Here is a 14,518-nt window from a genome sequence, read left to right on the forward strand (position 1 = left end):
AGTTCTTGGTGGATAAACTCTAATGATCTTTTTGGATCGGGTTAATAATAGAGGGTAAGAGATTCCATGAACATAGTTACATAGTGTTCAGCAAATCATTTGACAAAGTATTTCAAAATGGAAGAGTAGGTCTTTTGCTTCCTCCAAGCTGGAATACCAGGGATCATATTTACCATTCCTCTTGAAACAAACAGATAAACTGTGTTTGAAACAATGGTTTTCAGAACACTGGACAAGAGGCAATGAAGGACTGTAATCTCTGAGAGATGGGACACAAGCCAGGCGAACCCTGTGTTTGCCCCAGCTTGCTGTCTTGATAGAGTTTCCAGTCCACTGCACAGGAAGGGGACCTGAGGCAGAGTGCAACAGATTCCTTGAGGAGATGGAGCTGTGATTCCAAGGAAACTAAGATAGCTAGTGTTCACAGGAGAGTACTAGAGAGGAGAGAGCTGCACAGGGATCCCAGGAAAACCCCCTGGAGTGTTCAGCAGAATGAAGGAACTACCTGAATTGAGGGAAGGACTCATCTGTGAGGGATTAAAGGGAACAGTTTATGGTAATCACATAGGACCAGGAATAGTGTCTGGTTTCAGTAGCCTGACGGGAAAAACTCCTAATTTATTGTGCACCAAGTAGAGTACTCAGGAAAGTCCTGCCTCAGTAGAGGTGGATAATCTACAAAAATATCTAGCAACCAACAAGGTAAAATTCATAATGTCTGGCATCCACTCAAAGATATCGTGTATGCAAAGAAGCAGGAGAACATGACCTATCATGAAAATAATCAATTGAAACTAACTTTGAACTCACAGATGTTAGAATTAGCAGACAACATTAAAACAGTTATTATAACTATATTCTATACATTCAAAATGTTAAGTAGAGACATGGAAGATATAAAAACCCAAATAAAACTTCTAGAAATGAAAACTGCAGTGTCTGAATTGGAAAATAAATATACCAAATAGGATTAATAGCAGATTAGACATTGCAGAAGAAAAGATTACTGAACTAGAAGATATAGCAATAGAAATCCAAATGAAACAACAAAAAAAGAATCTTATAAAAATGAAAAGAGCATCAGTGAACTGTGTAACAACTGCATGTAGCTTAAAATATATGAAATTGAAGTCTCTGAAGGAGAGGACAGAAATATGGATGAAAAAAAAATTGGCCACACTCTTTCCAAGCTTGATGTAAACACCATACTCACAGATCCAAGAAGCTGAATAAACTTCAAGGACAAGAAACGTGAAGAATACTTCCCCCAAGGCACATTGTACTCAAATTGCTCAAAGATAGTGATAAAGAAAAAAATCTTAAAAGCAACCAGAGGGAAAACACAAGTTAGCCAAAAAGGAGCAAATATAAGAATGACATCAGAGTTCTCATTGGAAACAAGACTAATATCCCTCTGAACATAACTATAAAATAGCTAAACAAGTTTTTTTCAATCAAGTATTTTTCAAAGTTTTTTCAAAACTTTGTTTCAAAAAAAACAAAGTTTTTTTTCAAATCTGATTAGTATTAACTAATAAGTTATGTATTAACTAATAAGTTAATACATCATGACCCAAATGGGTTTATTCCATGTATGGAGGCTTGATTTAACATTGGAAAAATCAATCAGTGAACTGTTAAAGAAAAACCATATGATCACCTCAATAGAAAAATCATTTGACAAAATCCAACATCCATTCCTGGTAAAACTCTTAGCAAACAAAAAACAGAAAGGAACTTTCTTAACCTGAAAAAGGGCATATATGAAGAACATATATCTAGCATCACACTGAAAAACTAAAATCCTCCTAAGTTCCTCTAAGGTCAGAAACAAGACACGGATGTCTGTTCGCTTCACTTCTATTTAGCCTTGTATTGGAGGTTCTCCAGTGCAGCCATACAAGAAAAAGAAATAAAAGACATCCAGATTAGAAAGAAAGAAGTAAGCTACCTTTTTTTTTTTTTTGTAGAGGATAATTGTTCTTTATGAAAATCCTATGGAGTTTCTCAAAAATTAGTTACTAGAACTAATAAGTGAATTTAGCAGGGTTACAGATAGAAGATTAATGTATTAGAGTCAATTGTATATACTAGGGGTGAACAATCAGAAATTGAAACTGAAAAAATTGCCACTTATAAATATTGAAATATTTAGGGATAAATCTTGCCAAAACACATAAAAGACCTGTACACTGAAAACTAAAAATCATTGCTGAGAGAAATTAAAGACCTAAATAAATGGAGAGACTCACTTTATTTATGGTTCTGAGAATTCAGTATTGTTAATTCTCCCTCAATTGTTCTATAGTTACGCAATCCCGGTCAAAATCCCTGGAGGCTTTTTTGGGTAGAAATTAATAAGCTCTTTCTGAATTTCATATGAGAATGCTAAGAACCTGGAATGACCAAAACAAGTTTGAAAAAGAACAAAGTTGAAAGCCTAATACTACGTGATTTCAAGACTCATTATAAAGCTATCATAATCAAAACACTGTGGTATTGGTGTAATAGATAATAATAATTGATAGCCAAATATATGAAAAAATGGGGGGGAATTGATTTTTGACAAAGGTACAAAGAGATGCAATGCAATGCAATGAGAAAAGATAGGCTTTTCAACAAAAGGTGCTAGAATAATTGGATTTCTGTATGCATATACAAAAATCAACTCAAAATGGATTATAGACCTAAATTTAAAATCTAAAAATATACAACTTTTAATAGAAAACATAGGAGAAAATCTTTGTGACCTTTGGCTAGGCAAAAATTTCTTAGATATTATACCAAGCATAATCCATAAAAGAACAAATTGATCAATTGGTCTAAAATTTAAAAACATAAGCTCTTTGGAGCAAACGTATGGACACCAAGGGGGGAAAGCGGTGGGGGGTGGTGGTGGTGTGATGAGTTGGGAGATTGGGATCGACATGTATACACTGATGTGTATAAAATTGATGACTAATAAGAAAATAAATAAACATTAAAAAATATAAAAACATAAGCTCTTTGAGAAACATTTGAAAGGAAATGAAGTAAAATGATGAAAAGTCAAGTCACAGACTGGAATCTTTGCAAAGTATATATCTGATAAAGGACTTGTTTCTAGGTTATATAATACTCAAAACTCAAGAATAAGATAATATACAACCAGTTTAAAACCAGGCAAAAGAGTTAACAGACACGTCACTTATATCTTCAAAGAAGAGGGAAGGACGACAAATAAGCTCAAGAAAAAGTGCTCAACATCATTAGCATAAATTAAAGCTACAATGCAATACCACTACACACCTATTAGAATGTCAGAATTTACCCACACCTGAAGATGTCTCTTTAATTTCTGGAGTTTGGACTTTTTGTGTGGAGATACAATGCTTGGAGCATCTTATAATTCTGAGGAGAAAGTCAAGAAAATCATGGAGATTCTGATTACTGGGGAAAAAATTAGAAACAAAATCTCCTGCCTTTACAAATGTAGCAGAGAAAGAAAACATTTTTATTGTTGAATAAGCATTAAACCAGACTACAGTTTCCATCACAGGCAGATTGCAAAGACAGAAAGAAATCTTACCTTTCTATATAACCAGGCAGATATATCAGTTACATACATGTTCTGAATATAAATGATAATTTATTCTTCTGTAAAAGTACAGTTGACCCTTTTTGTTTTCTTTTCTTTCTTTCTTTCTTTCTTTCTTTATTTTTGGCTGTGTTGGGTCTTTGTTGCTGCATGCGGGCTTTCTCTAGTTGCGGCAAACAGGGGCTACTCTTCACTGCAGTGCGTGGGCTACTTATTGTGGTGGCTTGTTGCGGAGCATGGGCTCTAGGCGCATGAGCTTCGGTAGTTATGGCTCACGGGCTCTAGAGAACAGGCTCAGTAGTTGTGGCACACGGGCTTAGTTGTTCTGCAGCATGTGGGATCTTCCCAGACCAGGGTTCGAACCTGTGTCCCCTGCATTGGCAGGTGGATTCTTAACCACTGTGCCACTAGGGAAGCCCTACAGTTGACTCTTGAGCAACACAGGTTTGAACTGCATGAGTTCACTTATACGTGGATATTTATCAATAGTAAATATTGGGCTGGCCAAAAAGTTCCTTCGGTTTTTAAGTAAATAAAAGACAGTTTTCATTTTCACCAAGAACTTTATTGAACAACGTATTCACTGTTTTGTTCCACTACCTTGTGCCGTTTTTCAGGCAGCTTCATAATTCCATCTTTCCAAAACTTTTTATCTTTTTTTGAGCAAAGAACTATTCCAGGTGCCTTTTACAGTCTTACAGGGAATTGAAAATTTTTTCATTAAGAGAATTTGTAAAGACCAAAATAAATGGACATTGGAAGGTGCAATGTCTGGTGAATATGACAGATGAATCAGAACTTCCCAGCCAAGCTGTAACAGTTTTTGCCTGGTCATCAAAGAAATATGCAGTCTTGGGTTATCATGATGGAAGATTATGCATTTTCTGTTGAATAATTCCAGATGCTTTTCATCAAGTGCTGCTTTCAGTTGGTCAAATTGGGAGCAGTACTTGTTGGAATTAATCGTTTGGTTTTCCCGAAGGAGCTCATAATAGAGCTCCCTTCCAATCCCACCATATACACAACATCACCTTCTTTGGATGAAGGCTGGCCTTTGGTGTGGTTGGTGGTGGTTCATTTCGCTTGTCCCACGATCTCTTCCATTCCACATTATTGTACACTATCCACTTTTCATCGCTCATCACAATTTGTTTTAAAAACGGAACATTTTCTTGATGTTTAAGTAGAGAATCAAATGTGGAAATGTGGTCAAGAAGTTTTTTTTCGCTTAACTTATGTGGAACCCAGACGTCAAAGTGATTAACATAACGAAGCTGGTGTAAATGATTTTCAACACTTGATTTGGCTATTTTGAGTATGTTGGCTATCTTCTGCGTGGTATAACGTTGATTGTTATATCTCAATTAATGTCTCGATTTGATCGCTATCAACTTCAACTGGTCTACCCAACCATGGAGCATCATCCAGCAAGAAATCTCCAACATGAAACTTCACAAACCGTTTTTGACATGTTTAATCAGTCACAGCACCTTCTCCATACACTGCACAAATCTTTTTCTGCATTTCAGTTGCGTTTTTACCTTTCTTGAAATGATAAAGCATATGCCGAAAATGTTGCTTTTTTCTTCAATCTTCAATATAAAAACGGCTACACAATATTCACCAATTTTGATGTTTTTTTTTAAATGCATGCTGATATGACAGCTGTCACAATACAATCTAACAAAATTGTTTTGAATGAAGTTAGACAACTAAGCGCTCCTAGAGCCATATTATGGAAAAATCTGAACAACCTTTTTGGCCAATCCAGTACTACAGTAGTACGCAGTCCGAGGTTGGTTGAATCCATGGATGTGGAGGAACTAGGAATACAGAGGACTGAGGGATACTGTACTCGAATTAACCCCCACTTAGTTTAGGGATCAGGGGTACTTTCTTGACAACACCATTTGCTATACATAGTACCTTCTAAATTCTCATGGTGATTGGGGTGGCCATCTGTGTTAATTGCCTTTATCCAGTGGAAAAGTAATACTTCTGTATTTATGACAAAGGGGTAATCAGAGCTTGGAGAAAGGTACCTAAGCTAACCTCCCACAGTGAAAGAGAGATTGGGGTGCTATCTTCCTTGATGTTTGTATTTCAAAGTCATGGCTCCCAGGCCTTTTAGGAAAAACATTCCTGGATTGTAAAGCCGGCAAGAGGTTTACGAAGCTTTTAAAAAGATTTTACATACATATCAAAGGGACTCAAGGCAGTGACCTAAGAACAGGGAAAAAGGGATAAGGTCTTTTGGCACCAGGAAAAATTTAATATTTTTTCATTAATCTTTAAAAACCCAGAGATCTGACAATGTTTTACCGCTGAATTAACCAACCTTTGTTACCATCTACCTCTGGGCTTTTTGTTATGTGAGATAACCCCAACTGTTTATGTATTGATAGTAGAGGTATCCCCTATCCTATAGGAAAGTCATCCTAAATTATTTGACCCCTAAAGGCAGAGGAAGATGAATTTTCCCCAGCCCCCTTATGTTTCACGACAAAACCTAAACCATTGAAGCATACCAGAAATGTTCTGCCTCCTTCCGTTTATCTTTTAAAAAATGCATTTGAATCCACAATACACCCACATTTGTTTCAATATTTTTTCTTCCCCACCCTTTCCCACCAAAAAACAACTTTTAAGATTTGAGAAAAGATGTGGGGAAAGGCAGAGAGGGGCAGATCTTTTGGAGAGGTTAATAATTGTATATTTTAATGTATCATCTTTTAGAACATAATTTCCACTGAGTGTTTTTAATTTGATTTCTAACCAGTCTATTCTAAGACGTCATTTAAACATTAGGAGTATAAATGAAATGGAAGGTTTAAGTAAATTATTTTTCAAGCAATCTGAGGTTTTATTATGAGTTACTTGTAGTAGTCCCTAATGCAAGCCTTTAGCATTGTAACATCTATCCGTAGTACCCTGGACACTGCCACTGCTAGTTGTGAAAAAGAATAGACAAGTCGGCAAGTCTCATTTGGTAAACATAAAGGATTAAATAAAGAACATATTAGCTTGGTAGTTGGTTCTTTTAGCCTTACCATTTCTCCATGGATACTTAAATGTTTCTCCTCAGATTTTGTTGGGTGTTCTTTCTGTAAAACTTTCCTATTTGGTGGTTACCGCCAACGCTTATGTTGAGATGACTTCTGGCACCATCACCTCCTCTGAATGTCTTGTCTTTGTAGATAAGAGAAAGATAAAAGAGATGTATGTGAGCAGCATTTAAAAATAGCTCTAAAAAGTCAGCAAGACATCCAGTAAAACTGAAGTACTAAATAGCACCTTTTTATATACTTACAGGCCTTTGTCAATGCCATTTGTCATCTATTATCTCTAACTTTGAACTATCGTTTTAAAAAATCCTTATTAGGGCTTCCCTAGTGGCGCAGTGGTTGAGAGTCCGCCTGCCGATGCAGGGGACGCGGGTTCATACCCCGGTCCGGGAAGATCCCACATGCTGCAGAACAGCTGGGCCTGTGAGCCATGGCCGCTGAGGCTGCGCGTCCGGAGCCTGTGCTCCGCAGCGGGAGAGGCCACAGCAGTGAGAGGCCCGTGTACCGCAAAAACAAAACAAAACAAAACACTAAAAAAAAAAATCCTTATTAGAGGAAAAAACATCTAGTAGTCTGATAGCTAATTTAGATTAGACTTTCCTCAACTTTTGCAGCAAAGATCACACTTCTCCAATTGTTCTATTTTTAAAATCCAAGTTTAAAATCTTAAATTTAAGTCAGTAGTAGTGTACCATGTCCTTGACATGAATTGTTTAGCTATATTACTGTACTTTTAAACATTTGTTATAAATTTTAAATATATCTGTATATCTGTAGTCTAGCCTCTGCTCCCTAGGGATTATTTGACTTTCCAAGAAGTAGTTAGTCTTATTCCAAACCCCTACTTAAGGTCCAGAGGTGTCCTAAGGAGAATAGACATGGAAGTTGTATTAGTTTCCTAGGGCTGCCGTAACAAATTACCACAAACTTGGTGGCATTACAGAAATTCTATTCTATCACAGCTCTGGAGGCCAGAAGTCTGAAATCATTTTCTTCTGAAGGTGTTCCTTGGGTGATGGGAGCTTAACTTCAGTCTTCGCCTCTGCCTTCACATGACTTTCGTCCCTATATGTCTCTGGGTCCAAATCTCTCTCTCCTTTCTCTTGTAAAGGTAGAAGTCGTTGGATTTAGGGCCCATCCTAAACCCAGGATGATTTCCTCTTGAGATCCTTGACTAATTATATCGCCAAAGACCCTATTTCCAAATAAAGACACATTCTGAGGCTCCAGATGGACATGAATTGGGGGGCGTGGGGACTGTTCAACCCACTACAGTAGTATTAAGATTATTTTTTAAATGATTGTTTAAAAATAATAATACCACTTTCTGTTATCTAAAACTTCCACAATCACTATCTTACTGATTTTTATAACTTGTGTGTTTATGTGAGGTACTTCTATAGCATCCCCAATGGAAAGGAATCATTTTGCAGGAAACCATTTTCTCTCTATTCCTTCACTTACTCCTGTCCCAGGTAGTGAGAAGATTAGAATGAGCCTGATACATTTGCCCACATTTAACCAAGAGACATGGAACTGCACAGAACATAGCTCTCCTGGACATATTTGTGCCCAGAACACAAAGAGCTTGTGCTTCTGATCTCCATTCAGTAAGCTGACCCAGCACAGTCTCTTGCTATGTCCATCCAAGTCTTTTTTCAGTTCTACCTTCTCTGCCTGTAACCTGGTGAATAAATCAGTCAAGCAGATCTCAAGGTCTAGGATCAAAGTGAGATTGGAAGCACTGTCAGTCTCCATTCTAGCTTTATCAGTTATAAAGTTGATAAGCAACCCTCCTTTACCCCAGTGCTGTGTTTTTACTCTGTCATCCAGAACTATAACAGTAAGCAGAAAAGATACTAATGTGCCTATTTTTGAAGTAAGTTTAGCTAGAATATTGTAAAGGGATTCTTCACCAAAGCCTAGTAAGGCCCAGCCATTGCCAAGATCAAGAGTTAGCACCCAGATTTCCTGACTCTGTATAGCTGTTTCTTTAAGCTTACTTTGATGACCCCCTAATAGAATTCAGATTAGAATTTGCCCAATTATAGTATATAATATTCTTACCTATAGTGGTAAGAATCATTTTTTAAACTATCATTTTTAATTTCTAAGTTACCACTGTGGCCTGCAGTGTTTATGGAAAGGTGTAAACATGTGCCTTCATATAAACAATGCTATTACCTATTGGACTTCTGTGGTGGCGCAGTGGTTAAGAATTTGCCTGCCAATGAGGGGGACATGGGTTCGGGCCCTGGCCCGGGGAGATCCCATATGCCACAGAGCAACTGAGCCTGCGCTCTAGAGCCCGCAAGCCACAACTACTGGAGCCCGCATGCCCTAGAGCCCATGCACTGCAACTACTGAGCACACGTGCTGCAACTACTGAAGCCCACACAGCTAGAGCCCGTGCTCCACAAAAAGAGAAGCCACTGCAGTGAGAAGCCCACACACTGCAACAAAGAGAAAGCCCGTGCACAGCAACAAAGACCCAATGCAGCCAAAAAACCCCCGTAAAAACAACGCTATTACCTATTAAGAGAGACTAATTATTAAACCTCCTGTAAATCCATAATGTTTCTGAAACCTTTATTTAAATTTGCAGTACCTGCTCTAAGAACTGCAAAAACTAATGTATTAGGAGTATGTGAAAGTCCTTGCTGTGTCCAAATAATGTGCTTTACTTGTTCCTTCAGTGTTGATTAATAAATATAGATTAATTAATTTCTAATTATACTATGAGGTCTCCAAGCTGCCAAAACATATGATTAATATTATATCTGATTTTTAAAAGAAGGTCTCTAAAAAATTCTGAATTGGTTTGTTTTATGCCATTTTACAGTTTGTTGTTTTATGTGTTTCAGGCAGGTATATGGGATTTGCTTTTTAGCTGCCTTATTTCAGAGGTCTAGTTGTTCATCTTACTGGATTTTCTTATGCACTCTCCTGGAATATTTTGTGTTTCTAATCATTTGAATGGATGAGGTTCATTTTCTGGTGTGTTTTTCATCAAACCTGCTCAAAATAGGTCATGGGTGTCCTCTGCCATTATAACTGAGATCACTTGATCTTCTTGTTGAATTCTAATTGAAACTCATTTTCCCCTTTTATTTTCAGATACTTGTATCTTCTGTTCTCCAGTGATGACCTTTTACCTTTAGACCACTGGGTATTTAATACAGAGGCTCACCCTCTGCCTGTGTTACATTTAGCCAACACCACACTTTCAAGAAACCCTGCTGTTCGATGAAAGCAGCTCCAGAAAGACCATTCTCACCTGTGTTTTGTTTACATGGACCACTACAGAAATTAGTCTGGAGAGGGGCCTTTTGAAAACCTGGACCTCTTAAGTCAACATGGCAGGGTGAAACGTGACTATTCCCTGCAAGACTTTTCAACTTGTAGATGTTTCAACTTTGAAATGATTCCATTTTATACCTGACCAAAACATATTCTGGTGTGTGTAGGACAGAGACCTGATGTGCTTTGATTCTTAACAAGATGGTCACGTGAGAAATTATGCCTGTTACTGCTTATTGCTTTTAGAGTCCTGGAATCTGGAGGCTAGATTTCCTGAGAATAAGCCAAGAATGTGGAGCACCTTGCAGGAGTTGGAGATGGCCTTTGGAACCAATTATATATTTGTTTCCTCCCAGAGTGGAGCAGCTCTCAAGTCAAAATATTTACACATTGGTTATCCCTTTTTTCTCCATTTTTAATAACGGAATGAATTAAAATAAATAAGAACAAAAGAATGGTGTAACTGCATCAGCAGCAAGAAGACTCAAAAAGGAAACAGAATACCTATCCCTGTCCGAATTTTCAAGTTTCGTATTAGATGACCAGACTGGCAACCATTTCAAATCTCAGTCTATGTATTCCATTGAAATTCCTTGGTTAAATTTGTTTTCTCTGGAGGCATGATCTCACAAAGAATACTCTTCAAGTCTTTGTCTCCATATAGAATCATTGAAACTGCTATTTATCATAACCACTACTTACGAGCCTGGGTTTGGGATTTTGTGCATGTTGTTCAGTCTAGTGTTGGTAGCATGACAAAAAGTGGGGGAAATGCTGCAGTTTGTTGCCTTGAAACCTGTCCTAAGAGAAAGCCTTGGTTTCGTTGGTAGGAGATTATTTTTTCCAAAGCAGCAAATCTACCAAGTAAATTTTATCTACTTTAACCTCATTATAAACTTAGTAGAATCCCTCGATTTACAACTCTCTTTATGTGGCTTGGCAAAATTCACTGTACTGTCATGCAGCTCTGAATTTACCTTGATGAGGCAAATTACTTTTACAATTTACTAAATCAAAAACAAAATATAGTGAAACTTCCTTAACTATTTTTGGGACAGGGGATCCTTTATTATCCCATTAGCTGAGGGAGCTTTTCACAAATATTTTATGTAAAAAATAAATTCAACTTTTTTTTCTCCAAGGGTATTTACAGAAATTCAAAGAATTAATCAGAATAGCTTCAAAATAATTTTTAGTGATTAAATGTGGTATAATTAATTATATTACGCTAAACATGGGATATATCTAAGGGGCTTTCTCTTACCATCAATAGATTTTGCAATGATATTTCTTTTTAAAGAAATTATGATTTCTGTATATTGCGAGGGGAATAACTTACATTTTATCAAGAACTGTAAGATAAATATCTGACTTAATAAATTTTCTGTCCCTTGAATTTATGTCGCAGTGCAAGACACTTTTTCTTCCTTACCTTTAATACAGACAGCTTCCATTGACAGTAATAGTTGGGAGTAGTAGTATTAGTCTAGTATTTACTCTGAATTTGAAGATTTCATGAAACAGTGTGCAGGAAGCCCACCTTAGAGTTCTGAAGGCTTATTTTCTTATTTTGTTTACTCTTTTATTAGCATGTGGTAGATTTAAATTGGAAAAAGATTTAATAAATTAATATAATTAAATATGTTTTAAGGGTGATCATCTTATATCACACATAGTCAAGCAGTCCTCACAGTTCAGCAAATGATCCATAAATGATAACCACCTCAAGATTTTCAGTATACATAGAAAGTAAGGATGTAGAGCCAGTTGCATTATTTAAATCTTTAGGAGAGTTAAATTTTAGTACATATTTTGAGACTATAATACCTTTTACTAGTTGAAAAATTAAAATTTTTAAATAAAAGTGTAGATGACTAACTTTAGAAGAGAAAGGGGAAAGTATTTGGTTCTCAAAACATGTTAGCTTTCCTCCTGAAAATAGCAGAAGCCCACTTGTGGGTCACTAAAAAGAATGAAAAACTTGACTTGGCAAAAGACCCAGAACAGCTGTAGAGATGGCAGTGAACCCTCCCTTGCTTTGTTTAGAAGAATGCTGAGTAAAGGGGCCTTCTTGGTTCCCCAAGAACTTCTCAAGGAACGAAAAGACAGAAGCCCCACCCCAATTGCTCTGTTTGTGTTTCTCGGATGACTGGAGCTCGGGAGAAGGCAGAGAAGTGTACAGGCATGGCCAGTTCTGGTACAAGCAAAAAGCTTGAGGGGGACAAAGGAAGAGTCTTCTTCATCATCTCCTCACCTTCCTGTGAGAAGACTAGCGCTTATGAGTGTGCTTCCTTTTTTTGTTGTTTTTTCTTCTCTGAATACCAAAGGCAATTAAATTTAAGTCAGCTACATATGACTTGCCAGTGTCATGTTTTATTTTTGTTATAGATTAAAAAAATTATTTGCTCCAAGAGCCATCCTTATTCCATAGTATCCCATATTCTGCTAGTTTCCAAGAACATACTTTACTTTGTTCTGTCCTTTACAGTCCTTTGCATTTTGTAGACCTTATTACTCAGGTTAAATACTCATTACATTTATAAGACCTTCTGCAGAGAGCCCAGAAATGCTCCTTTCCAGGTGCCTCCTCAAAAGCAGACACATTACTCCGTGCCTTTGGCACAGATGTGCAGAGTAGATAGATCATTTGGTATATAAGGAAAAAGAATAGAGATGCTGAACACCCTCTCTACCTTCTATATTTATTTTTCTTTTAGAATTTTAAGATCATACTTTTTGGTTCAAACCAGTATAAAGTTGTTAAAACCAAGAGAATGTTGTCCCAATCAAAAAGAAGTCTTGGTGCAGGAAAGTAAGTACCCAGTCACAGGGTTCTTACTTTCTCGTGGGTTGCACAGATGTGCTCTTTTATGTCTCTCTGACACCAACTTATTCTTGTCTTTGAGCAGATGTTTATATGTAAAAGCAAAACCCGGATATTGAAGGAATATATTCCTTCTGTGGAATATTGACCCTGATTCTCTATGATGTCCTCTAGGACAACCCAGGGCTTCACTTGGTAGATTTTAACCAAGCAGTTTAAAATCTGATCATTAACTTCTCATCTCCATTCTCCATTGCCAAAGTCTTTGTCAAAACTACAGATTTGTTGCTAAAAGGTTGTGCTCGCCATTCTCATCATGGAGTTTCTCCTTAGGCCTGGATTTCTTTGAATGAATGAGTGAGTGAATGAGAGGGTGAGTGAATAAACACAGGGTACCTAATATGTGCCAAGCGTTGTGCTAGCTACTTTCAAGTATTAGAACTTTTTGTGATTCCAGTGGCATTTTCTGTATAAGAGTTGTTCATATTTTAAGTGTTTTCCAGTATGATTCATGTTACAAAATCCTTAATTTTGTATTTCATTTAAATTAAATAAGGAAAGAAATGGTTTATAATATATTTTAAACAATGTATTACTATATAATACTAACAGCTATAATTGTAGTTAATAACTAAAGCCTCTTGGAAAATGTCAAAGAAATACTTGATTTCTGATGCAACTTTAACTAAAATATCTACTTTAGAAATAAAAACATTCTTATTTTGCTATTATCACTTTAATTACATAATTAAAAGTTAATGTTTTATAGAAATGCTGATTCTTTTATATTCAAAAATTTTGTCACGTAATTCATGGGTAAAATTTGCAGTTGTGAATTGTTCATGCTCTGCTATGGTTCCTAGTAATGGTCCCATGCTGTTAAATATAAAGAAAAATATACTGAAATATTTCTGAGTTGCTAATAACAGTTCCTAGTAATGGTATCTTGAGTTCTTATTTTTCTTTAGGTTTCCTTACCCTCAAATTGGCTAGTTCATATCTTATCCACTCTTTACGTAGATACATACATAAACACAGTTGTACACAGAGATTTTTAATACTGTCTCTGTCTGCTAATTAACAAACACGGTTGTTAACGTGTTTTTGGCTACACAGATTCTAAGCAGAATATTTGAGGAACCAAACATGATCTGGAGATATTTTAATGCACTTACTCGGTTCAGGAACATTGGTGAAGATGATTTTTTGTTCCTTCAGATCACACTCTTTGTGATCTATAACGGATCAGCAAGCTTCCTCCAGAGGGCTAGATGATAAATATTTTAGGCTTTGTGAGCCATGCACTCTCTATCTTTACTACTCAGTTCTGCTGTTGAACTGTGAAAACAAGTATAGACAATATATAAAGGAAGGGGTGTGGCTGTGTTCCAATAAAACTTTATTTACAAAAACATGGAGGGCTAGATTTGGCCCCTGGATCATAGTTGTTAACCCTTGATCCCAATTTAAATTTGTATAAGACCCTATAATCTTTGACCTGCATCTTTTATCTGTGTTTTGAGTACATAATTCATTTTTAGAGCAAAAAAAAGATGTGTGTATGTATGATTGTATGTATTTGTGTAACCTAAAGCTATATATTTTGTTGTCTTGAAAACAGCTATACTCTACTGGAGTCTGTTCAGGTTTCAATATGGTACAACTATCTTGAAAGAGGCACTTTTTTGTTCATGGGGTATGCTGTCAGTCCTTATCCTTGCCTTGTCATTTAATGCCACAATTTCAGAGTCT

The 14,518-nt window shown here is 36.5% G+C and overlaps 1 protein-coding gene across 1 annotated transcript in view; it reads left to right on the plus strand.

Annotated features, from left to right (window-relative positions):
* MAN1A2 (mannosidase alpha class 1A member 2) overlaps nucleotides 1-10,006 on the plus strand; it is a 166,729-nt gene extending 156,723 nt beyond the window's left edge. Inside the window, exon 13 of the mRNA XM_065878155.1 lies at nucleotides 9,760-10,006. Coding sequence (XP_065734227.1) covers nucleotides 9,760-9,892 — 133 coding nt within the window. The 3' untranslated portion in view covers nucleotides 9,893-10,006. The remainder of the gene's footprint in view (nucleotides 1-9,759) is intronic.
* The last annotated feature ends 4,512 nt before the right edge of the window (nucleotides 10,007-14,518 follow it).

Source organism: Phocoena phocoena, chromosome 1, assembly GCF_963924675.1.
Source record: "Phocoena phocoena chromosome 1, mPhoPho1.1, whole genome shotgun sequence".
Lineage (NCBI taxonomy): Eukaryota > Metazoa > Chordata > Mammalia > Artiodactyla > Phocoenidae > Phocoena > Phocoena phocoena.